The sequence below is a fragment of the Colletotrichum scovillei genome (genome assembly GCF_011075155.1).
Source record: "Colletotrichum scovillei strain TJNH1 chromosome Unknown Contig00007, whole genome shotgun sequence".
In the NCBI taxonomy this organism is placed as follows: Eukaryota; Fungi; Ascomycota; class Sordariomycetes; order Glomerellales; family Glomerellaceae; genus Colletotrichum; species Colletotrichum scovillei.
Window position 1 is genome coordinate 1,870,737 of NW_023336265.1, and position 24,880 is coordinate 1,895,616.

Here is a 24,880-nt window from a genome sequence, read left to right on the forward strand (position 1 = left end):
CATAAATCTTCCCGACCAATCACACCGGCAACCCATCATTCCCAACCAGACAATTTCAATAGCTTGTATCGTTTCATACCGGCCGGAACGATTAAGTGGTCTCAAATTTTTACCCATAGTCTACATGTAAATACGGAGTCCCAGTTCTGTAGGCTCTACTCCATAAAAATGACTGTTCACCCAATTCTGAGAGGTCAATGGGGCCTCATTGGAGTTTCCTGGATGTCGAGCCTTGATTCCCAAAACTACCGAGTTCCACAAACCCTCAAATACAGAGACCCTCTCTACAAACGCGCCAGTTCCTAGCATATGATCATTCTCGATTCATCCTCCTACCCAGATCTCCCAATCTTGAAGCCCCCAGGAACTCTTGTCTGAAACGCGCCACTCGGGTCGTATTTGGCAGCAACTTCCCGGATGAATTCAACATTCTGTGGGCCGTATCCTGCGAGAGCATCCTGTCGAGGACTGGCATAGTTGAGGTAGACCAGGTCCATGTCGCCCCCGACAGATTTCGCAAATCTCTGTATCTTGTCCGACATTGAAGTCAAACATGCTTCCGCCACGGCAAAGTCTGCATCGTTCGTCAAAACATACACACCACCCGTCCACATGATGGCATTTGACTTCAATCTTTCAAGACCAAGCATGTTACCGCCGCGTTGTTCTGCGATATTTCCATGGTCCATTCCGACAGGCTGTAGAAAGATCATCGTTCCGAAGGCTTCTGGGCCGATGGAACTCTGAAGGGACTTGACGAAGTCTTCGTGGAGCTTGGTGGAGTATTGAAGAATCTCTGGATCGTTTTTGAACAACAGGGTCGCCGCAGCACTCCTAAGAGATAAAAATCAGTCTGACCGAAGGGTTCAGATATTAGCTAGACTTACAGTTGTCCGCCTTGGACTTTCGAGCCTGCGGCAGTCTTGGCCACAGACTGCTGTACAGAAACATTGCGAATAGACGGAATGTCCCGGATATTGTCGAACGCTGTTTTTACACCATTGTGCCCGGCCGTGTTGACATAGATGGCCGTGATCGTGATGTCAGGACCTGCCGTGCCGTTGTACTGGAGGAAAGTGACCAATGCATTATCAGCAAGCGACATGTCATGATCAGCAAACTTGATCAAAGTATCGGAGACCACGTCAGAAGCGGTTGCGGGCAGTATTCGGACCTCGTAGTGGATATCACGAGCAGGAAGGGCTTCTAGGTCAAACCTTGTGACGATGCCAAAGTTGGAGCCGCCACCCTTGAGCGCCTTCCATAATTCAGGGTTGCTGGTCTTGTTCGCATTGACGACGCTTCCGTTGGTGAGCACGACCTCGTAGTTGAGGACAGAGTCACAGGCGAATCCATACTTAGGCGAAAAATAGGATGTGCCGCCGCCGAGGAGGAATCCTCCCACTCCAACGTCGCCATCGCGGCCACCGACCACTACAACGCCTTGATCGCCCAGACTAGCGTAGACATTCTCCCATCGCCCTCCCGAACCGAGCATTGCGGTATTCGTTTCGGCATAATAACGGGAGTAATTCAGCATGCTCAAATCGATAGTGACTCCATTCTGAATGTTGTTGTTCAACTGAAAGCCATGCCCCCCACTCCGGACCGCAATGTGCCAGTCTCCGGCGCCATTGCCAGCTTTTAGGAGCGTGGTCAAAGTGAGGGAAACTTCTTCCGTACTCTCGGGCAGCACAATACACCACGGATGAAGCTGAGCGTTCCGAGCCCACCAGGTTTGGACCTGTTTCTCGTACCCGAAATCGGTTGGCGATAAAACCCTATCACCTAAGCCGGCGGCGAGGAGCGCGTCACACTGCAAGTATTAGTGAACTTCCCAACACTGACTTGGAGGGTGCTCACAGGCGGGGTGCCCCCAACAAAGGTTTCCGGCGTGCTTATGTTCGCTGCTAGAGCCTCCAAGATAGCCAACGACCCGATAAGGGTACAACGTTTCCAGAGATTGTAAATCATGGCGGATATGGTATGAGAGCGATCTAATGATTGCTGGTGGGAAGACGTGAATGTAGTCAATGTTGCCTAGTTGTTGCTGTCAAGCTCGGCAGTTCATGATCATATTATTGAGACTGCTCGCCTTCTTTAATGCAACCATCCCCAAGGCTGTTTCGCTGTCTTTGATGAACGCATGTCGAGCTGAGATCGCTACAATCCCGGGCCCTCGGGCCCTCGGGCCCTGTGAACGTGAGAAGGCCCCGTAACAGCATGATGGTCGTCGGAGTGAGATTAGAGCCTGATTCAAGCAGTGGCCCGAACTAGTGATTATCATCAGTAGTGTCTGCCAGCCGTTGCCGAAAGAAAACCATGCCTATGCAACGGCTACAGCCAGACGTACTGATGCGCAATTGTGTGGCAGTGGCACATCCTCAGGATGATTGACCCACATGAGAACTTTAGTCTTCCGGGGCCTCGGGCCCGGGGATGCTTGGAAATCAGGGCTACTACGCCTAGCGCTGACAGAGTTTGCGAATAGGACGCAGCGATAATGATAGCTGCCTGATGTCAGGAAGCTCTGCGTCGCCAGCCTGCCGAGCACAGGGTAAGACGCCATGAATACTAGGTAGTCTGCAAAGAGCTCAAGATTGGAAGTACCTACACATGAGATTCCCGGAGTCAAGACCGAAGAGGATGAGATTCTTGGTCGATAGGATATTGCAAGCATCACAGTTCGACATTTTACCACCTGCGGAGTACTGTCGTACCCAACAGCGGTTTGGCAGGGTCAACATGGGAAACTTGCCGCCTGCTTCTCAATTCTAACGCGAGGTAAAACCTCTGACCACGTGAAGCTCGAATTAGAAGTTTCTCATTCAGATGACTGTTCACAACTAATGGAATACTCCTACATGGCCGTGCCGCTGCTGAGATGGGGCGATTACCTCGATTGAACCGAAAATGATGCTGATGGAGTCCGTCATCGCACCTTGCCAGTAATTGTATGATCGAAATTAGTGCATTTTTCTCTCAGATTAGTCACTGACTGCCTGATTGACGCCTCCTAATTATGCCCCCCCACCATGCCCCCCAAGTACTAATGGCCTGTGAGACCGACGAAGAACAAAAGAAGAAAAGCGGCTACTTGCGAGACCTTCCCATCTATCGAGTCTGATTGCGTTCCAATTTCTTCTCCCAATCTATTTCCCCGTCGACCGTGAAAAAGTCTACCCTCACGTAAATATCGTTGACTGCCTCGGATGGAGGCCTCCGGAGTCAGAAGCAAGAGGCCTGCGGTGAGTTCGCGTCACTCAAGACAATGACCGTTATTTATAGACATACTAAATATGCCATGGCCAGTGTGATAATTGTAAAGACAGAAAGGCAAGAACTCAATCCCCAATGTCATCACATCATGGATTCATCATACATCGAGTTTTGACGAGAACGTATAGACGAAATGCGACCGCGAAACGCCGTGCTCAAGCTGTGTGGCCTCGAAGCTCACATGTCGCCTGACGCATCGCTCATCCGAGAGACGACAGCGCGTCCTCATCTCGCCCCGCTATGATGAGGCCATAGAAAGTGTTGACCGCTCGCTGAAAGAAGTGTCCCAGGCGGTGCAGCAGCTACTCGAAATCAACCAGCAAAAGTCGAACTCATCACCACTCGTCTCCCCAACATCCTTCATCGGCGATCACTCCCCCAACATTCCAGGCTTGTCTGAGGGATACAGAGGCGAATCTTCTTTCAAAGCGCATGTTCACCGGGTCACCGATGCACTCAAGGATGCAGCTGCAGACCTTGAGTCTACTTTGGGCGACGATTCGGCGCTCTCTGCGACCGTGCAAATGATCGACCAGGCTACGGGTAGTGAAGAAAGTAGTCCCGCTCACACCGGCAACTCTCCATTAACCGTGCAAGCCCAGCATCCCGAGTTGGAGGGCAGGAGCCTTCCGTCAACTGAGCGCATTCTGAAGCTCCTTCGACTGTGTCAGACTGAAAAGCAGCGGTTTTTCATCGACGTCCCCGTGATTGACGAACAAGAGTTTGGTGAGTATTGCCAAAAAGTTTGCTTTGCCATCACCGACTTTTCTTCTGTGGATTGGATCATTGTCAACGCCGGTCTGTTTTTCTTGCTCCAAGGACTCAAACCCCATCATTATGCTATCGTCGGCTTCAACGAGTTAGACATCGAGGCATATTCTCAACTCCTCAAGGCCAACCTTGAAGCTGCAATACAGTCTTTGAGACTTTGCAGCGACCCTTCTATACAAGCATGCCAAGCCCTAGCAGTCCTGGTAAGTCTCGAGCGATTGCCGCTAAAACTCAATTCCCAGTACTGACGAAAAAGTACACGTTTTGCAACAAAACAGGCCAGAGTACACTTGCGTGGCAGCTCATATCGGCCGCGTCGAGAATGTGCATCGACCTCGGTTGGCATAGACTACCTAGTAATGAGCCAGAGTTCTCCAAAAGGCGACAAGTGTTTTGGCATGTTTATGTCCACGACAAAAGCATGGCTTTTACAATGGGCAGGACGCCGTCGATTCCTCCCTACGATGTCTCCACTGAGCGGCCGTCCATCCCCAAGGACTGCGTTCCGGGTGTGCCAGTACAGTAAAGCATCCCTTTTTGCCTTTTCCCCGCAACTATTATGCTGACAGCACCTTGAGCCTCTATTCTGGATTCGTCGAGTACGCGTTTATTGTTGGCGATATGCACGTTGAGCTATTTTCTGCTTCAGCGTTTCGACAGCCGCTAGAGACACGAAGCCAAAGGGCCAAGTCGGTAGTTTGCAAGTTGCTTGAAGTCAACACACGTATCAGACAGGTGGGTTTGATTTATCATACTGTTTGGAAGGACTTTGCTGAATTCCGCAGTCTATCAAACATAACCCTCCCGATGACGATCTTTACAAGGCGCTTGCCGTGCTGCTAGACTTCATGATGTACGGTCTTGTTACGATAGCTTATCGTGTCATCCCACGCGATGAAGGAAACGATAGCCCACTGAAATGCAGCAGCGAATGCACGGAGGCTGCTCGAAACGCCCTTCGTACGATTGTGAGAGCCTTCGAATCGTGGGGCCACCTCAGAATCACTGGATGGTCAATGCTTCTCAACATGTATGCTCTCAAACGACGCTGCTGTGACTCGTGATGCAATTTACTAATATTTTAGTAGGATGTTCTCTCTAGTGCCCTTTGCCAGCTTCATAGTGCTCGCGGGACACACCGTGGCAACGGCGTCCGAAGAGGACCTAACACTCCTCTGCAGCGCAGTCACTGCCATTGAACCCACATCAAGCAGTTCGCCTTCAGCCAAGAAGCTGTACGATGTGTGTAAGACGTTCTATGAGCTCGCCAGCTTTTCTACCAAGCGGAGATCCTTGATAAGCAAGAAGTCACAGCATTCGGAGCAAGTGTATGAACAACGGGAAATTGAGGATATCCCTTCTTTACCAGACGTCAATTTCGCAGCACCTCCGTACGATCACATCATGGCTCCTCAAGACTGGGACGCCGTGATGAATGAGATCGATCTGGGCACTGGGGTCAGCGCTATGGCTTCCTTTGTAGAACCTTACATACCTTTTGATGGTAGATTGCCCTGAAGTATCATGCAGCACGTGTTAGAACAATTTGCATTTCGAACCAAGGCGAGTTATTCTCTTTACTACAAAAGTAACTCAACTCAGAGCTTTGCGTTCACACCCGTGCCCTTGCAAGCTGCATCTACGCAAGCCATGACTTGAACCAGTCGATCATCCCGCAACCTTGGTACAACGACCTGAACACTCAGCGGCGTCCCCAGGTAGATCTTTCGGTCAATCTTCTTCTCGTCCCACAGCTCTCTGTTCCTCTCGTCCCAGCTACTCAAGACCTTTCCCCCTTGTGGCCGACCAAGCTGTAGATCACTCTCCCTCACGTCTCGTACTGGTACTGTTCCTGCAGGATAGTCAAGCATCACCCAGCTGCTAGTCAAACCAACAGCATTGTACCCTTCGATGGGCGGCACAGGATGCGGCGCAACCGGACATATCACAGCATCTAGCTTCTCTCGCCTGCGGCCATGTTCATCGTTCTCGACCCACATCTTGAGCATCTCCCGCTCCAACGTTGCTCGTTGTGCCTGAAGCCCAGCAACTTGCGTAAGTGGCAGCGGCTTCCCCTTCTTGAATCGTGCTGCTGTCCACGGTACTAGAGGCTCGCCTGTCTTTTCAATCATCTCAGCCATGGTGACGGAGCCGTCGACGCCCATGAGCTTGTTCATGACTGACTGCGCCTTGGTGAGTGCCGCGGGACATGACAGCTCAACCACCTTCACACCGCGTGTGTGCGAAAGAGCCGAAGAGACCTCGTCCAGCATATGATCAAGAGGCGGATGAATGCTGCAATTTCCATCCGTGCGAAGAACGCCGATAACCAACTCCCCGTTCCTGCGGCAGCCCGAGATCGACGATCCTCTCAAGTTGGAGGGCCATGATGCGGGCATGCAATCCTCGCCCCATAGAGCTGCCCGAGGGACGATCTCACGCAGGAGAGCATCTATATCCTCAACACTACGGCCAATTGGGCCCGCAACAGCTTGCACGGAAGTGCGGCTCATACCATCGATGCCAGTAAGAACCTGTCCGCCGTACGGAACACGTCCATTGGAGGGCTTGAAGCCATAGACACCGTTACACATAGCAGGCACGCGGATGCTGCCCCCAATATCGGTCCCGATGCCAATCATAGAACCCTTCATGGCCACGAGGACGCCCTCACCGCCGGAGGATCCGCCGGCGGTGCAAAGTCGGTTGATAGGATTCATGGTCCGCCCAAAAACATTGTTGACGGAGTCGAGACTTCCGAGAGTTTGCGGAATGTTGGTCTTGGCGATGATGACGCACCCCAAAGAGAGCAGGAGATCAACCAGCGGCGCATTGGAGGCTGCGGGCTTGTGGCACAGATATGCCAGCCCCATTGAGGTGTCGACGCCTGCAACGTTGAATGTGTCTTTTACGGAGACGGGGAGGCCGTGGAGGGGGCCAAGGGGGACGCCGTTTTCGCGGAGGTAGTCATCGAGAAACTGAGCCCGGTTCAAGGCGGTGTCGAATAATGGTTCCGTCAAACAGTTTGTGAGTTGCTGCGCTATGGCACTTCGATGGCAGAAGGCCTCGGCGACTTGTCTAGCTGAGAGCTCGCGCGTCCCTATGGCCTTGAGCAGAGTTGGTATCGTGTAGGTTTCGGTGATTGAGATTTCTGATTGAGACAAGAATTGGCGCGGCATGTCAAGAACTCTCTGTGGCCCGTCACCTGGTTGAGGGGGGTCATTCGGGATATTCGGGATGGCGTTGATTGGGATATGCCATTTTGATGGGATGCGCGCTGCTCTCTCAGCCTGTTTACGTTGTGCGATGGCCTTCCACGGGGCTTCTCGAGATTGAGAAGACATGCTTGTGCAGGCTACGGATTGAATACCTGGAATTTGGCTCTGGTTGATGACTTGCAGGCAGTCAATGGTTGGGTTGTGTGTTGTTAGATTTACCAACTCAGCATGCCCAACAGCAGGCGGGGTTGATAGTATACTGTTATCAGGACCTCGGCATTCTATCGACGCACAGAGGAAGTTTCCCACCGGCACTGTTGTGAGCCGTCAAGCTTCTGTGTTGTGTTACGTGTTAGTAGACACAACGCGGGGAATGCTTAACAATTACCCCAACCACGAGATCTCTGTGCTAATTACATCAACTATCCTGTCGGCGTTCACGGACCGCCCGGCCCTTGTGGGGTAATTTCCATTTATATTGACCATGGCCCGAGGAAACGGAAACCCGCGTTGCCCCGAGCTTGCGGCCCTCACGGTACGGAACGAATCTGACACGGCATTGAGATCCTGCAGGGCATGGATGTCGGAGTCAGGCAAGCTGTAACAGTGTGTCCATTAGCCCGGTCTAACTTGCTTTCCGGGAATCTTGCGCAAGCAAACGATCTTGGAAGACCTCGGGGCATGATCCTAGAGGCTTGTACATGATGTGCTGTTCGTGTTATTGGGGATTGAATCTACAGTCTTCGAAGGATATATTCAGGTAGGAATTTGATAGAATCTTGTCCAGAGTTTCAACTACACGCCGTCATCCGATCCGACACCGGCAAGGACACGGATCGTCCTGCTTGGTGTTCAATGGCCGATGAGTTCCCTACCCAAGGTCTACCCGAGGTACCTTAGTATATTCAACTCAATAGGTCTTGAATTTCTGCAGAAAAAGACTGCCTTTCTGAAGGCCTCGAACTTTTTCCACATTGTTTCTATTGTTCTATCTCTTAGCTAGGCCAAAGCTGTTGGGGATGGGCGGGACCCCGAAGTAGTTTGGGCAGAAGTCCATACTGTGCGGAGAGGGAATAATTCCAATCCGCCAACATCAGACCGCTATGCTTTTGAACCTACTCCCTTGCGAGCTCTGTGAATGCACATCCTCTTCAACAATGCCCCCACAACGGTCCTGATGGCGACATGTTGTACAAGTGACCTGTGTAAGATCCAATAACCTGGGATTGTCCTAGTGTCTTACCTACCAAGTTGACGAATCTGCAGATGGTCACCGCATACACAAAGGCAAACAGGAAGACTGGCTGCATGGCTGCAGAGTCCCAAATCGTCACATCAAGCCACCCGTCCAGAAGGAATAATGTGTAACCCTCCTGTCTGCTCGAAGATATCTGTCAGATATAGAGGATGCCGCGGGAGTGGCGCCTGCTACCCATTGTCACCCGTGGGCCGTGGCGGGCTGAATCCAGCCGAGTGACTGCCTGCATGAGAGTGTCACAGTGCATCCATCCCGTGGGAGCATGGATTCTTCCTCACCTGCGGCAAAGCCAACCCGCTGGCCCAATCAAACCTATCGCTTCCTCAACGACCATGTTGCCTCTTCCAACGACATGAGCAAACAAAAGTTCAGCCCAATCCCATGTGGCATCACAACGGAGTCCCACACATTCTTCTACCATTCTTGGGGGCCATCTCCGAAGCTGTGTGCAGAATCCCGACCCCCAAAACTCGGAGGCTCAGTGTTGGGGTTGGTGTCGTAGTCAAAAGCTCGCCACGTCTTTATTGGTAACTGCGCATGCTCTTTTCCGAGTACCTTACACATGCAAATCAAGTCACCGTCCGTCTCCATCAAATGCCGGCGGTAGACTCGGAGGTGCGGCGGCTCAGCGCTTGACGTTGCCTTCACCAAAGCTACCTCACCAAGCAAACAAACCGGGCGTCCAATCGTGATCCACGACATCCTGGAAGAGATGTCAAGTTGAGGGATCTCCGACTTGGATTGATATCACTATTCCCTCGAGCAAACGAAATGCACGGATCCACCGAGTACCGAGAAGCATGCAATCCGGGCCGCAAGCCACCTTGGAGTCGGAGAAGCGCCATGATAAGTGATATATGTCTTTCTGCGGCGGTCGTGCCGTAAAGATGAACATTGTTTGCTGAAGAGTTGCCAAAATAAGGTGTCACCCGCGGCAAGGGTACTCTGCCGCATTCCTTTCAGCCAAGTCTTCATGTTCACAACCAACACGAGCTGCGTGACGAGGGGCCAAAATCAAGGCAGCGGGTAATGCTGGCCCCCAATGACACCTTGAAACCTCCCGCGACCATGTAAATAGATAGCTACTTGCGCGATTACCAGCTGTTGTATGATATGTCAAAACTTCCATGTGATAATAGGTCCCTGGCTTTTTGGAAATCGAATGATGCTATAAAGAAACCCAAAGATCCTCTTGATCATGGATGTTCTCTTTCCTCTTTCTTAATGATTTGAAGCTATTGGCCTGATAATAATCCAGACTTTGATCATGTTCACCTCAGTGCTTGGAGAAGCTTGTCTGAGTGATGCGAGACGAGATACCCTCGCCAAGACCGCATGCTCTGCCTTGGTCTTGAGCACTCCTTTTCTTCTCACTTATCTTCTCACCTCCATCCGCTTTCTCTGGCAGAATCAGCGTTACGAGAAGCTAGGAAGTAGACAGCCTGTCATACCTCCATACTTTGTTCCAGGACTTGGCCATGCCTATGCGATTCTCTTCAACGCTGAGAAATTCCTTCGTCCTCTACAGTACGTGAACTTGATGGAAATCCACCTCAGCTTGATGCTTGCTAATACCAGCCTCAGGTCTCGCCTACATGATACCGTGATATCCCTCTCAGCACCTGCAAGTTCGCTTTGCTATGTTCTTCCCGGCGAAGGCGTGCGGTCACTCTTCAAGGGACCTCGAGACCTCGTCCCAGTCCCTGGGATCTTCGAAGCATTGACAATCTTCTTCGGCTTGGAAGCGGTGGACTATCATGTGTTCGACCATGGTCACATCTCGGCATTCGAGAGGCGTGACGACGCAGGACTCTCAACTTCTCATCCGGACGCATCCCGAAGGATCATGGAACATCAACGAAAAGACTTCATCACCTTCTTGAACGGGGAGAATCTGAGGCTTGTGATGGACAGATTCTCTTCCAACCTCAGTCAACGACTCAGCCCACAGAACGCTTCTATTTCTAACCAAGATCCCGTCGTCCTCCCTGATTTGTACAAGTTCATTCGCGGCGCTATCTTCCGTGCGGAAGTCGAGGCGCTGTATGGGAAGCACATCTTCAGGCTTTGTCCATCATTTTGTAAAGACTTTTGGGCCTTTTACGATGCATTCCCTGTTGTCTCACGCGGGAGCCCACGATGGATGTATCCGTCCCAGTACCGTACGCGCGACCGGATAATCGGGAGTCTGAGCAAGTGGAGAGTCTGGTGCAACTCGAACAGTAACAATGATGATGCGGAACCGGGTGATGCTGAGTCTGATCCTATCTGGGGCACCCGCTACGTGAGGAACATGGTTCGGCGCTATGAGGATCTCGGGTTCTCGGATGCCGGAACGTCGAGTGTCATTCTGGGCTTCTTATTTGTGTAAGTCTACTTACTCCTGGTCTTGCAAGTTGGAGGTGGACTTGGTCTAACATCATCTTGTAGAACAACTGCAAACACCATTCCAGCAGCCTGCTGGATGGTGCTGCATGCTCTCCTGGACGCAACTCTTACGTCCAGATTAAGGCACGAGTCAGGCATTAGAGACAACAGCGAGGAAGAATCACTGGACTGCACAGCATTATCATCAGCTCCGCTACTCAACTCAGTCTACCGAGAAACATTACGGCTTCACGTTGCCGGCGCTATCGGCCGCAAATCGGTCGGTGCCGGTCTCCGTCCCCACGGGGATTCCTTCTCCACTCTGCCATCGGGGACCACCGCCTTATCAGCAAACTGGCTGGGCGGGCTCGACGGAGCCATCTGGAATACGGGCCGGACCATCAACGGGGTCGAAGAACACTCTACTGAGTCCTTCTGGGCGGAGCGGTTCCTCGAGTACCCCGATGATCCGACAAGCGGCCCGCTTCGGAAATCCAGCTCGGCGAGGTACAGCTACAATGTATCGGAGAAGTACGTGCGCGACGATTCCAAGGCCAAACTGTCGAATCCGTCAGCGTTGCGAGGGCACTTTTTCCCCTTTGGAGGAGGCGCTTGGAGATGTCCGGGCGAGACTTTGGCGAAGAACACTATTCTCGTCTCCGTCTTTCTCATTTTAAGGGACTTCGACGTGGAAATTCTGGACAAGGCGGATGGGGCCAAAGCTCGGTCACATCATCGAGCTATGCCATTTGGATCGCATGCATTTGATAGAGAGATACCGGTGAGGATTCGTCCGAGATGTTGAGAAACGCATACTTTAGAACATCAGTGGAGTTTGGCTATTTCTTGATTCAAGCCGGGCGCTTGTTCTTAGTAGATGCGTTAGACCGCACGAGCTCTACCACAACATAGATGTACATATGATCTAAATGAATCGGAAATAGCTTAGTCTCGGGATCGATACAGCACCGTGTCTTCCCGCCATTTGCTGCATGTCGATTGCCCATCTGCTTCAATATTGAGTTTTCAAGACGTTGCTTAACGTAGCAATCTCAAGAGAATTCCTTATCGGCTCACCTCCGTCACTGAAGCTGGATCTTCAACGTTGAACCTTGACAAGGAGGATTTTTTTCCGTGGAAAATCCCCTTCAAATTGAACGAAAAGCTCCACTCATCTCCTAAAATCGGAGTCGACCCCTGGCAAGAGGAGTTCTATTTCCCCCCATACTACCGAGTCAAGATAAGGATTCTCCCCTAAAAGGTTACAAACACCAGTTCGTCCGATGTGTTCCAACCCGTCATTCACTCATGAACTTGGCTCAAGACACTTTCTGGATGGCAAGCCTCATCAGCCATGGTCTCAGTGTCCATCGTAAGAGTTGCTGCCGCCGCGCTGGCCATACAGCCGGCATTGGCAGCCCGCAAGAACATTATCATCGATACTGACATCTTCAGTGACTGCGAGTCAGTGCCACCCATGTCCCCCAATCCGAAAACCTAGGCTCTGACATCGCAACAGTGATACGGGCGCCCTCCTCCTCGCGGCAACCTCACCAGACGTGAATCTTCTCGGTGTCAACGTTAACTACCCTTCGACATACTCCGTCACGGCGACTTCGGCAATACTCGCCCACTATGGCCTCGCAGATGTGCCCATCGGCGCGCGCAGGCCAATGACAGACGAGCCTTTCTTTGACACTTTTGCTTACGACCTGGGCGAGTACGCAAGCAAGATCTCGTACCACTACTCGGGCGGCTCGCTCCCCTTTGGCCAGGCCGAAAACGCTTCCGACGCCGTAACGCTCTATCGCAAGATCCTCGCCGAGGCCGACGAGCCCGTAACCATTGTCTCCATCGGCTTCTTCGAGAACCTCTCCGCGCTTTTGAACTCCACCGCCGACGCTATCTCTAACCTCACGGGCCCCGCGCTAATTGCGAGCAAGGTCTCGGAGCTGGTTGTCATGGGCGGGGAGTACCCGTCTGGTCGTGAGTTCAACTTCTTTGGCGACAACCCTTCACACACGGCACACGTCGTGAACAACTGGAAGGGCCGTATGGTGTTCTGCGGCACTGAGGTTGGCTCGATCGTGCTGTCCGGAGCGAAGCTGCTCGCCGAGGGTCCCGTGTCGGATCCGGTCCGGCAGGCTTACATTTACTACAACTTTTATCGGCCCCGGCAGTCGTGGGATCCACTGACGGTGCTGTATGCAATGCAAGGCCTCGGGGACATCTTTGAATACGGTAACAAGTACGGGCGCAACTTTGTCTATGCCAATGGGTCAAATGAGTGGGTCTATGACAGGAATGTCACTAATCAGCACTGGTTGAACCTCAAGGTTGACAATGTCACGGCGGCGGCGGCGCTGGACAAGTTGTACTTGGAGGGAGCGTGGTCGGTAGTGAACGGGACGTCGGCATGAAGACCCTCTAGTAGTACTCTGACTTTGCAAGGCCTAATATCCGAGTTGAATGTAAGCTTAATATTTGACGTCGAAAACGCTGCATGTCGGCTCTTACATGTGCGCTTCGTGTGCTGCGTTTCGACGGACTCTAGTAGTCAAACCCCCGACCGAATGCGAGCCTTGGTAATCCTCCCGATATCTCACCACACCTTGATCGCCGTGAAATCTCCTTCTTGAGCACTCTCGGTATCGGCCATCATTCCGGTCACGCCAACTGAAGCAACTCTGTACACAATATGCGCCAAGATCACGTTGCATTCGCGCCGGCGATGGTAACAAGGGGGTTATGCAGAATACCACCTTCCTCATGCCCCTCGTTCCCCGTTGATGGATTTCCAGATTTCCTTGCTTGTGCCATCCGAACCGCTGCAACAAGACTGTTGAATGCTGCGGCACAGACAAACTTCTTCGCTAGACTCGACAGGTTCCGAGCTGGTGATGAGGGGATCCCTCCACTGCAACCGTGAGAAGATCACAATATAGCCCTCTACCTTTGGCGCTCTTATCTTGCTCAATTGCTCTCAGTAAGCTCGTGTTGCCCCGCACTGTCGAGTCGCTTCATCTATCCGAATGCCAGTTTTGGGCCATTTTTGGTGGAGAATGTACCCCCCAACACCCCATGGCGATAGTGTCAAATGCGACATTGATGACCACGGGCATTGGGTTCCGAAGCGCGCCCATCATACGACTCGAGATGTAGAATATAAATAAGCATATAACTTAGGTACAATAGCCCTTGGCTTTCTCATCGATCTGAGCTATAGGACTTTGAGGTCTCTTCGTTCCAGAGAAACCAGCTCATCATGGTCGCTTTGAGAGCATCGCTTGCGGCATTGGCCGGCATCGTGGTATTATCCTCTGCATCGGCGGTGAAGAGAGATGTGACGCCAGTTTTTGAGTATACGAACGTTCCTGGCGCATTCATCGTCGAGTTCGCGGACGACCAAGTCAGTCCACCAGCTTCACCTGCGCCAATTGGCGATGCTCTAACACATTACAGGATGGCTCTGGATTCCTCAGTCAGCTTGAGACAGAAACCGGCGCGACCAAGATCTCCCAGCGCCTCAACCTTCAGTCCAAGATCTTCAGGGGTGTTTCCATTCATGTTGAGGACTCCAACAATGAGACAGCTTCGAAGATCGCCGGCCTCCCGCAAGTCAAGAAACTCTGGCCCGTCCCCTTGATCAGCGTTCCAAAGCTAGACATCACCTGGACCGGCAAAGACAAGACTCCATCCAAGTACAAACGCCAAACAAACTCCACAGATAACTGGCCTCCCCACGTCATGACGCAAGTCGACAAGCTCCGTGCAAAGGGCTTTATCGGAACAGGTCTCAAGATTGGCATCGTGGACACAGGCATCGACTACACCCACCCCGCCCTAGGCGGCTGCTTTGGTCCAGGATGTCTCGTCGAGTTCGGATCCGATATCGTGGGTGATGCCTATGACGGCACGAACGCGCCTGTTCCTGATGCAGATCCCTTTGAAAACTGTCTCGGCCACGGCACCCACGTCGCCGGTATCATTGCCGCCATGGAGAACCCCATGGGCTTCACCGGTGCGGCGCCTGGGGTGAAGCTGGGCATGTACCGGACCTTTGCGTGTAACGGCCAAACCACTGGCGATGTTTTACTTGCGGGTGTGATCAAGGCCTTCGAGGATGGCAGCGATATCATCACTGGATCCATCGGAGGTCCTAATGGTTGGGCTGGTGAGGCGTTTGCCGTGACTGTCTCGCGGATCGTGGATGCCGGCGTTCCTTGCACTTTCGCCGCTGGCAACGAGGTTGGCGGTACAGAAGGCCTGTTCGGAATCAGCACGCCGAGCACTGGCGACGGGGTGATGTCCATATCATCCTACCAGAGTCAAGGAGCTGATAGCGAGGGAAAGGTGTCAGCTTTTACGAGCTGGGGCCCGACCTTCGAGCTCAAGCTTGCGCCGAGTTTTGGGGCTCCCGGTGCCGGTATCTTGAGTACCTGGCCTGTTGCTCTTGGTGAGTATGCCGAAGCATCTGGTACTTCCATGGCAACTCCCCTAGTTGCCAGTATCGTAGCTCTTGTATCCCAGGTAGGTTCAGGCGGCGAGGGCGACGTCTTCCTGACCAGGATAACCAGACTGACACCGAGCAGGCACGGGGGACCAGAGATCCCGACTTGATTAAACGACTTCTTGCTTCAACCGCAAAGCCAAACCTCTCACAGAATTACGGAGTCGATAACATCGAAGCCGGGCTTGGTCCCGTGCCACAACAAGGAGCCGGCATGGTACAGGCCTACGACGCAGCGTACGCTACATCAGTACTCAGCGTAGCCAGTCTCTCGTTCAACGACACCGACAACTTCATCTCCGACACCACGTTCACTATAACTAACGTCGGAGACACAACGGCAACGTACAACGTGTCCCACATTCCCGCCTTGACCGCCACCACTCTCACGGACATTTATCGTCAGAGCTCTCCCGAGCTCTTCACGACGTACGCGACTCTGACCTTTGAGCCGTCCAGCTTTAGCTTGGAACCCAACGCTACCGGTGAAGTTCGCATCAGCGTGGTTCCTCCCAAGGGTTTGGATGCCGCAACTCTCCCACTGTACTCTGGATGGGTCGCTCTCAACGGAACCAACGGTGAGGGCGAGATCGCGCTATCGGTCCCCTACATCGGCGCAGCTACATCTATGAAGAACATCACAGTTTTGGCTGCAAATCGCCTCATTTTCAGTCGCAGCGACGACCCAAGGAGCCCAGATGTACCCGCAAACACCACATTTCAGCTTCCCGCTCCGGCTGCGCATCCTGACTGGGCCTTACCCTTGGCCAATACTTCAGACCTTATTCTCCCTCTTGGAGCGTTCCCCAACCAGTTCTTGTGGCTGGTCATGGGAAGCTCCGAGGTCCGTCTCGAGGCCGTGCCAGTCGCGTCTCCAGCGTCTGAGACCAATTCAGATGCCAGAGATAACGGCCTCGGTGTGGTGACCCTTGGAAACGTAGCTGGATATCCCATGACCTATGTAAGGCCCATTGGCTGGATGAGCCCTTGGGATGGTAGCTTGGCGGATGGTTCTTGGGCGCCAGCTGGCAGATATCAGCTCAGCATCTTTGCGCTGAAGATCATGGCGGATAGAAGCTTGCCGGAGAGCTGGGATCGGTATGATTCCCCAGAGTTCATCATTCGTTACGTAGACGCATGACAGACAGCCTCTCAGTACACATGATTAAGACGGATAGAACAGCTCTGCACGATAGTGAAAAGTTGGAGACTCCTGTAACTATTCAATGATTTTATCTGACCGCTCATGCTGTCAGCCTTGAGGTCTTGTAAAACTGGTTCAGCGCCAACTCTTCAAATGCAATGGCTTCGAGTGCCATCTTTTGTACGAATCCAGGATCGAAATTCTTGTTCAAGTACGTGATAATCATGGAAAGGCCTAGAGTCATGTAAGCATTAACAAGGAGCAGAGTGTGAGCGAAACAAGTCTTACCAGCGCCGGCTCCACCTCCAGTCCACAGTTCGCCCTTCTCCTCGCCCTCATACTCTTTCTCCTCTACGACCCATCTCTGATCAAGCCACTCAGTCTCGGGGTGAACCTGCCTCACAAACGGCAAGAATTCGCGGTTCGTCGTGCACTTCTTCCCCTTCAACACCCCAGCGCTGGCCAACCAAGGGCTACCGATGCACGTTGTCAACCAGACCTTGGTCTTCGGGTAGGCTTCCTTCATGAAGCGGTCGGCAGCGGGGGGGCGATGGTTGGGGAGTGGGCCACCGATGAGAACGAGGTCCAGATCTCGCGGGCAGTCGTCGTAGGTGATGTTGGGAACGAACTTGAGACCGGGTGTCATCTCGGCGGGCTCTAGCGTGGATGAGATGAAGTAGAACTTGGTATCGACTGGGTGATCGGCCCATTGTGCGAACTCGGGATCAAAGTCCTTGACTTTGTTGTAGTATTCACGAGACAGATTGCCGAAGAGATCGATGCCCATGATGTCGCTCAGCTGCACGGCCTCCAACATCACGCCGATGCGAATTGACTTTTTAGATCCCAGCGTTGTCGCCATCTTGCCTGTTTAGACACTGCGTTTCTGGAACGGAATCGGTGAATCAAGTTAGTGTAAAGTGAGTTGAACCACGATGGGGAGCTAGAATCAAGGCAAACAGAACAGCGATGCATCAGCCGTAAGAGGCAATAGTTTTATACTTTCCCACAAGAAACAGAAACCAGCCGTCTCCGCACTGATGCAGTGTGCATCCACCTCCCTCCGGCTTCCCCCATCAATGCCTTACTCAGCCGCCCTTGCACATCTTTAGACGTGGTACTCGAATCGCTGTAGGGTTACGTTGGTCTCCATTTTCCCCTTACGCTAGGCCCCAAGCCCATCTATCGTCCGATCGTTGAACCCAATCCCCGTCCCCCGAGCCGAGTGGCTTCGGGGCAGTCCTCACTCAAAAGCAAGCACATAGCTTGCGTGATTATTAGCGGCCGCCGCCCCGTGCGCTAGGAGAGGGATAGACGGGCCCAGTGTGCAACTCCGCCGGCCCCGATCCGTGATTAGCTCCGAAAGGCATCGGAACTTAACAGGTATTCATCCACTCAAGCTGTGGAAGAGGTGGTGTCCCGCAATTCGATGACCAGGCATCGCTCGGACGCCAAGATGATGGTTTCGCAGGCTGCATCACCGGATGCTGCCGGATTTGGCATGCTCGTACCCAAGACTACTTCTTCTGCCTTGAGTTAGTAGTTAACATCCTTCTTTCGAGGCAGCACGATTACTGACTTACTGCTATGACGTGAGACTTATCCGAGGTGACGTGGCCCCACACCGACCCGGCAATGCGGACATGTCTTCTCTTCCACGGATTCTCTCCTGCCTGCCCCGTTGGCTGTCTGGCAGTGTACGTATCTCGGAGCTGCGACTTCGACGGGCAGGCACGGCGGTGGAAGTGGGGTCTCCGGGAGCCCTTAGGAACTTTGGAACGACGCCCGAAGCCCGACTCCCGTCCTGAGGCAGGCAGCAGGACGACAATGGAACTCCTTCCTTGCGACCGGTACTCGCGAATTTCGCACAAAGAATATCCCCAGATCTTTCGGCGAGTATCTTGATTGTCACATCACCGAATGCCCACATCGTCAGAGTAACACCGCCGATTTGGCGTTGACGCCGAGCTTCATCTTTTTCGTTGATGTTCGCATTTTCTCCATCCAGGACCACTGCCCCAACAGACCAAGTTCGAACTTTTTGCCAAAGACATAGACATCTTGGTGCAACATGTCCACCGAAGGAGTTGGGCCAGCCGAATATGCGTTGATACAGGAGCTATTCATCAATCCCAGGGTCTACATCCCTACGCATCCGAAGCATATCGCTAAGCGCTTGCGAGAAGCAGCTTTTGTTGAATGTACGAATGATCTGGAAGACACGCCTGATCTCCAGTCCTTTGTAGTTCCAGAACCTACCTTCACTCCCGAGATCGATGTGCAAGACGACGGAGCCGACGATATCCTCGCAAAGTCCATCCAAGTATTTCCTCCGGGAGACATTTTCAAGCTTTCCATAGAGGCCACCATACCCCACATACGATTCTCGCACGCTGTCTCGAAGCTGGAGCTGCCGTCGCTAAGAAGTGACCCAAGGCACGATCTCAAATCTCTCGGTCGAGCAGTCGGCGAAGCCCAGTGTCTGGACTTCTTCCGCAAGCCTAACACGTTGCCTCGCGAGCCTATCGATGATACGAAGGATGAAGGTCTCGGACTTCCGCTCTCTGCGGTACACTTTCACGATCAGCTTGCGAGAGGCGCCGAGGTCGATGAGCTTGACTACAGCGAGGAAGACCTGATATACGTGGCAGAGTCAACGTACGTCGAATGGTCCAAGAGGGACTTTGACCAATTGATAGAACTGGAAATGGTCCCAGCTATGGTGAGCATACCTGGCTTGCCATCGTGTGAAGGATGTCACTAATAATCCGTTCAGGACAGAGTCGGTACCATGACTCCACCACTAATCACAATACCCTTCGACGATACCGAAGATGCAGAGCTGTTTATACCGGACGCCAATGTCTGCGAGATACCTCAGCCTTCAGACCCGGAGAGCCTTCTCGAGGAGGATCTCGAGAGATCCCGACACAGCCTAGCCGAGGCCGATGATGGTCTTGAGTTCATTGACGCCCCAGCGCCGGTCATTCTCAACATGCCCTCAGACACTCCCAGCTTCGACATTCCCACTCCCCAACGAAAGGGTACAGTAGCAGCCATGGAGATCCCGATCCTACCCATGTCCGACGATTCTACATCCAGGAGCGAAGAGGAAGACACTTTTCGGGCAATCTTTCGCGATACTGCTGAGTTCAAGTCTATCAGCCTTCCAGGACCGTTAGAATCAAGTCCTTGCTCGGAAGAAGAGTCCAGATTCAACGATCAGTTCAACCTCCTCTTAACAGAGAGAGCAGGCATCCTGGCGCGAAAGCTCGAACAAGAGCAGGTCGAGGTCATCGACGCTATTGCCAGAATGCAGCCTCCAGTCCTCGATTTCAGCGCACCTACACTAGCTTGGGAGGGAGCTACCCAAGGCCCCGAAGAGATGTTTCTTTGGGTCCGCTGCCAGAACTCCGAGCAGTTCACATCGCCACCGTGGCCACGGAATCGGCAAGAACAAAAGGAGCTGCGATGGATCCCTTTCCCATCTTCCCTAGGTCTGGTGGAAGTCAAGGAGTCAGTGGGAGATGGCAAAGTGCTGCAACGTCTTCTTGAAGGACGACGATCTACGACACTACCGACGAGTGCCGATTACGTGCGGCAAATACATACACTCAAGGCGACACTTCCCGACGACGACGACGACGAAGAGATCCCGATGCTTTATGAGAAACACCAAGCTCAGAGTAGCTCACCTTCCTCAACAGGGGACATCATGCAGCTTATTCGAAAACGCAAACAGGAACAAGCTGCCAACGTTGATCGCGTAGATCAGGAGTCACCGACTGTGGGCGTCAAACACCGTCGAACAACCACAACTACACAGTCAAAGCCGACGAGGTCCTTAGGGCAAAGCTTGCTCCTCGGAGTAGATGAGAGCAATGCCGCGGGAAAGCTACTCGCCAACTACATGGACCTACGAGGTGCGAAACGAGTCACAAGCACATTCGAGCCGTTGTTTCCAATTACCAAGCGCAGGGCCGCTGAAGCTCCGGCTCCTGTCGTCGGCCTGGTATCATCGAAGCCGAATACACATAAGGCTCCCATCGATGCTCCAGTCCCAACCATAGAGCACACAAACAACCCCTCGCGCATCATCATTTCTACTGCCGTCCCGCGAGGAATCATATCGGCCCTCCAAGCCAAGCTACCAGGCGTCGATCTCGTAGACCGCGACTTCTCACGACACAACAGACTCGTCTGGTCCCCCGGGAGCGTAAAGACCGTAGAAAAGCCGTCCCCGCTAGCCTACGAAGCCGACATCATCCCTTCTCCAACAACAGGTATAATCATCACAACAATCCTCAAGGTCCGACAGAAGCCCCTACCGGGATCCCACACACAGCTCTCTCAACTCCGCGACCGCGTAACAAGAGTCGCACCGCTCTACGAACACCTAAGTATACTTGTCTCGGAAGACAATCCCATCGCAGAACACATCGGACCCCTCAGCGCAGCCGACGCCGCATCGTACGCATCCTTCGTCGCTTTCGCATGCTCCATCAGCAACAGCAGCGGCTGCACCATCGACGTGGTCTACGTGGCCGGCGGCCAAAAGACACTGGCCCACTGGACGTGCGCTCTCGTCTCGACGCACCTCAAGAAAGCATCCCACGACGTGCAGCAGGTCATCATGTCGGAAGAGACGGAGTGGGAAGTCTTTCTCCGACGCGCCGGCTTCAACATGTACGCGGCCCAGGTCGCTCTCGCAGTCGTCAAGGGGGGTTATCCAGTCGTAAACGTCGACGGCGACGGCGGCGACGGCAACAATACCCAAGACCGGACGCTCGTGCGGTTCCTGAAAATGAGTCCCGCGGAGAGGACGAACGCGCTCAAGGGCTTTCTTGGTGGTGGGAGTCTGGTGGACAGAGTCAGTGCGCGTCTGGGCTGAAAAGCTGAAAGGGCTGGCTGCGAGTGGAAGGCGTTCGGAAGCTGGCGAACCCATCTGCACAGAGTTCGGATGGATTTAATGAGTGTTGTGGAATAAGGTGTAGGTGTATGCAGGAGGAATCATACGTACCTTGCGTCGAACCCGCGCGTGATGCGTGTGATTAAGCTTCGCTGCAGACGAGGATCGGTTGGCTCGGGCGAAGGTTTTGCGCGCGGGTTGGGACCACCAGGCGATCTGAATAGGACACAATCGTCTCATCATCGGTCTGCCGAGACGGCGCTGTCCACTTGCCCAGAGAAAGCACCGTGTCAGGCACACACACCTATTATACCTGTTCTTTGCAGGTGGCCTTGCAGGTACTTGTGATGCCGAGGAGAACAGGAGCCAAGATATGTTGTGGGCAACTCTGCAGCAATTCTAGCGCTGTTTATTCTGAGATCTGTTGAAACACAGTCGAAGAGAATGTTGGAATTACAAGTAAAAATAAGAAAGAATATGCTTCCTGAAGCTCGCCTCCTGTTCCAACAATCTTGGTCCACGCCATGTTGAGGCCAGCCTCGGCCCATGTTAGTCGTGACTCTTTTGTGGTGGTCTATGCATGCAACACCGGAAACGCCTTTGGCCTATTTTACAGGTAATGATATGATACAAAGAGGTGGTACAAAGAAAGGGAAACGGATGAAAACAGTATGTACGCTGCAAGGAAAACTCGCACCTCCCTCGCAGTCTATATGGCATTGGGAGGAATCTTGTCACCCTTTTCGAGGGCCTGCTTTATGGCTTCAGAGTTGATGACGCTCCCCATGACCTTTGTCAACAAGTCTTCATCAGGCTGCTGGAAGCCCGGGCGGAAAGGCGGCAGGGCCTTGGTGCATTCGGTCAAGTCGTTGATGTTATTGACACCAAGCAGAGACATGCGGACGTACTCTGTTGCATAAGCCTAAGGTTTAGGTTGTTAGTCTCGGGAAGTCTATCCAGATGGGACGAACGTGTGACGCCGTCAGGAACAGTCTTACCTCGTTCCACATGAATTGACCGCGCGGCCCCGCTGCGAATGCCTTCCAGACCCCGTTGGTGCGCGGATCCTGGGAAACGTTGATGTCGCTCTGGAACTTGAAGACGGCAGGAGGGGCATTGGGGTTGAGCGTCTGCTGGTAGTAGGCGATATCCCATGTTCCGGGCGTACTGTCTTGAGGCGAGTCGGCGCGCGAAGGATCAACGAAGCGTTGCTGGCTGGTGCTGTGCGCGCCCATCAGGGCGACGAGGCCCGCTGGCGTGAAGGATTTGTCTGCGAAGAGCTTGAACAGCTTGGCTGAGCTGTCGGATGGATCCGGCAAGAGCTTCTTCACGGCAGGCGTCGTCGAGTCTTTGCGACCAACAAAGGTGCGGACTCGGGGTCCCAAGGGGCAGGAGACGGTGGCAACGTTGGAGGCAGTCTGGATCAAATCGGCCATGGAGATCTTGTACCTCTTGTACTTGGCAAACCAACCCTCCATGATATCGCAGATCTCCTCAAGACCTTTATTGTCGGAACGCGTCTTGCACTCGTTGGCAAGGATGATGGAGCCATCGGCGCCAGTGCCGCCGGTAGATTTGGACCAAGACGCCGCGTCGTGGAAACCAAGGCGAATAGCACCACGAGCGACATTGTTGCAACGGCCGGCATTGCCCACCATTTGTGCGGCCATATCATCGGCAATGTACTTCCAGATGCAGCATTCGTCTTCTCTGCACTCCGCCGAGTTCTTGGGCGGAAGATCGGAGTCATCGTAAAAACTCTTCAAGTCCTGGCCTGGAGCCTCGGCAGTCAAGATGTCCTTGATTGCCTGGCCGGTCGCAGTGAGTTCGCGGCCCCGAAGCGTGACAAGATCGCCAATGAGCTCTGTCGAAGGACCGCCACCGTCCGCTTGACGAGCCTCGAGCTTGGCATCGGCCATCATCTTATTGATGTCCATACCAGGGCGAGCAATCACAACACCGGCCAGAGCGGCAGTGATGATAGACGTAGTCTTCATGATTGTCACGGTCCCACACTAGCGCCAACAAACAAAGAATAAGTGATATAAACGACTGGAACGAATCGAACACCGCCCGAAGGTCAGGATGGCTGCAAGTCGAAGCGAAAGGTGGTAGAGCTGAAAGCGAGAGATGCAGTGCTGGCTCGAGATACCGTAACAAAAGTGATTGCCATCGTCAATTATATTTATGGCGGACATCTTGGTCGCAGTGCGTTACGGAATGTTCTAAAAAGCTTCTTTGACTTCCGGCTCATGGACAGCCGGCCGCTAGGACAACGGAATCCCAAGTCTGATTCCTGACATGAGGAGATGCAGATGGAGCAGCTGCACACTTGGTCGTTCAAGTCCGTCCATGTTACATGTCTCTGAGACAGGCCCCGCGGCAGCGGCGATCCAAGCAATCTTCTCGTTCAATGTTTTGCTTTCGGCCGGTACCGTCGTCAGCTCTAGGCATCGAAGTAGAATAGCGGTTCCAAAAAATCGCCCAGAGAATCCCTGTCGATTCCTTGAAGAGCATACAGGTTGTAGATGCCATCGATGCTGGTTGTGTCCAGTCAATCGGCGGGGTCGTTTCGTTCAATGGCCCGCCACGAGTAGATAGACCACGACCTTATTTTGTGGGATCTGATGTCGATCGGAATGCGACCGTTGCTTCTCCTTGTGGACAATGAAGCCAGGGGGAGGGACGTCTGCACGGCCATTGATAGGCGGTCGATGCGAAGAGTCAGCGGGGAGCCTCGCGATTCCAACCAAAGAGGACATGAACAGCGGGAGCCAGTCGCTCGTCTGAAGATTCTGGTCTTTGTCGGGCTAAGGCTGCAACGTGGGGCATGCTAGTCAGGAACGACAGTGTCTGTCCAGAACGGGGAATAGTCTAATGGCGAGAACGCTTGGTCGTGGCGCCGTTCAAGTCAGACAGGAAAGTCGTGTTTGAAGGCCTCGCCGGCGGTCCGTGTGACGGAACCAGCGAGGAACTGACGAGGCTTTCCAATATGGAGAGAATGGCGACATGGTGATGGTGGCTTGCAGAACTCAACTGAAATGTTGTTTGCACAGTCTCTGAATCGGCCGGCCAGGTCGGCGATGACGACACTGCTGAGTTGAATGCGCTGATATCACCGGTTCGGCCGAAGAGACTTTGCATGGATAAGAATACGATGGCATGTGAATCCTATACTTCAGTCTCTCCATCCGTATGGTCTTGATATCCGCTGACAAGAGCTCGGGTATGCGAGGCACAAGCTGGTTCTTCAGCCTCTGCAGTCGACATTTGCTTCCAGCACCTGAGGCTGACCTCTTGGTCCCTCGCACAACACGGCCTGAGCCAGTTTCCGCGTCCTCACTCCACTTGCCGAGTTCCATCTGATTCGCCGGGCAGTTCTTGATCCGTGTGGCTGAATAGTCTGGAGGAACAGAATAGCTCG

General features: G+C 53.1%; 9 protein-coding genes across 9 annotated transcripts; 5 read left to right on the top strand and 4 right to left on the bottom strand.

Annotated features, from left to right (window-relative positions):
• Positions 1 to 332: 332 nt before the first annotated feature.
• HER10_EVM0004369 (FAD binding domain-containing protein) lies at positions 333 to 3,292 on the bottom strand (the record flags this gene model as incomplete). Its single annotated transcript, XM_035474018.1, has 3 exons — positions 333 to 834; positions 888 to 1,641; positions 3,271 to 3,292. The coding sequence occupies 3 exons, from the start codon at positions 3,290 to 3,292 to the stop codon at positions 333 to 335; spliced, it is 1,278 nt and encodes a 425-aa protein (XP_035331409.1).
• A 511-nt stretch (positions 3,293 to 3,803) lies between these two features.
• HER10_EVM0010056 (C6 transcription factor) lies at positions 3,804 to 5,568 on the top strand (the record flags this gene model as incomplete). Its single annotated transcript, XM_035479526.1, has 5 exons — positions 3,804 to 4,253; positions 4,307 to 4,572; positions 4,629 to 4,785; positions 4,836 to 5,080; positions 5,139 to 5,568. 5 exons carry the CDS (start codon positions 3,804 to 3,806, stop codon positions 5,566 to 5,568), a joined length of 1,548 nt encoding a protein of 515 aa, XP_035331760.1.
• Positions 5,569 to 5,648: 80 nt separating this feature from the next.
• On the bottom strand, positions 5,649 to 7,394 carry HER10_EVM0006204 (amidase; the record flags this gene model as incomplete). The annotated part of the gene is made up of 1 exon (XM_035475796.1): positions 5,649 to 7,394. The coding sequence occupies one exon, from the start codon at positions 7,392 to 7,394 to the stop codon at positions 5,649 to 5,651; it is 1,746 nt and encodes a 581-aa protein (XP_035331519.1).
• A 2,399-nt stretch (positions 7,395 to 9,793) lies between these two features.
• Positions 9,794 to 11,698, top strand: HER10_EVM0001883 (uncharacterized protein; the record flags this gene model as incomplete). Its single annotated transcript, XM_035471617.1, has 3 exons — positions 9,794 to 10,053; positions 10,111 to 10,893; positions 10,957 to 11,698. The coding sequence occupies 3 exons, from the start codon at positions 9,794 to 9,796 to the stop codon at positions 11,696 to 11,698; spliced, it is 1,785 nt and encodes a 594-aa protein (XP_035331238.1).
• Positions 11,699 to 12,247: 549 nt separating this feature from the next.
• Positions 12,248 to 13,313, top strand: HER10_EVM0000364 (inosine/uridine-preferring nucleoside hydrolase; the record flags this gene model as incomplete). The annotated part of the gene is made up of 2 exons (XM_035470149.1): positions 12,248 to 12,357; positions 12,413 to 13,313. The coding sequence occupies 2 exons, from the start codon at positions 12,248 to 12,250 to the stop codon at positions 13,311 to 13,313; spliced, it is 1,011 nt and encodes a 336-aa protein (XP_035331138.1).
• Positions 13,314 to 14,132: 819 nt separating this feature from the next.
• HER10_EVM0006525 (subtilase) lies at positions 14,133 to 16,544 on the top strand (the record flags this gene model as incomplete). Its single annotated transcript, XM_035476108.1, has 3 exons — positions 14,133 to 14,302; positions 14,356 to 15,423; positions 15,486 to 16,544. Exons 1-3 carry the CDS (start codon positions 14,159 to 14,161, stop codon positions 16,542 to 16,544), a joined length of 2,271 nt encoding a protein of 756 aa, XP_035331539.1. The 5' UTR covers positions 14,133 to 14,158.
• Positions 16,545 to 16,647: 103 nt separating this feature from the next.
• Positions 16,648 to 17,491, bottom strand: HER10_EVM0003084 (DJ-1/PfpI family protein; the record flags this gene model as incomplete). Its single annotated transcript, XM_035472770.1, has 2 exons — positions 16,836 to 17,491; positions 16,648 to 16,781 (listed from the first exon to the last, which is right to left on the bottom strand). Exons 1-2 carry the CDS (start codon positions 17,407 to 17,409, stop codon positions 16,648 to 16,650), a joined length of 708 nt encoding a protein of 235 aa, XP_035331323.1. The 5' UTR covers positions 17,410 to 17,491.
• Positions 17,492 to 19,626: 2,135 nt separating this feature from the next.
• HER10_EVM0001141 (uncharacterized protein) lies at positions 19,627 to 21,438 on the top strand (the record flags this gene model as incomplete). The annotated part of the gene is made up of 1 exon (XM_035470897.1): positions 19,627 to 21,438. The coding sequence occupies one exon, from the start codon at positions 19,627 to 19,629 to the stop codon at positions 21,436 to 21,438; it is 1,812 nt and encodes a 603-aa protein (XP_035331199.1).
• A 727-nt stretch (positions 21,439 to 22,165) lies between these two features.
• On the bottom strand, positions 22,166 to 23,453 carry HER10_EVM0000251 (peroxidase; the record flags this gene model as incomplete). Its single annotated transcript, XM_035470042.1, has 2 exons — positions 22,166 to 22,378; positions 22,455 to 23,453. 2 exons carry the CDS (start codon positions 23,451 to 23,453, stop codon positions 22,166 to 22,168), a joined length of 1,212 nt encoding a protein of 403 aa, XP_035331127.1.
• Positions 23,454 to 24,880: the final 1,427 nt, after the last annotated feature.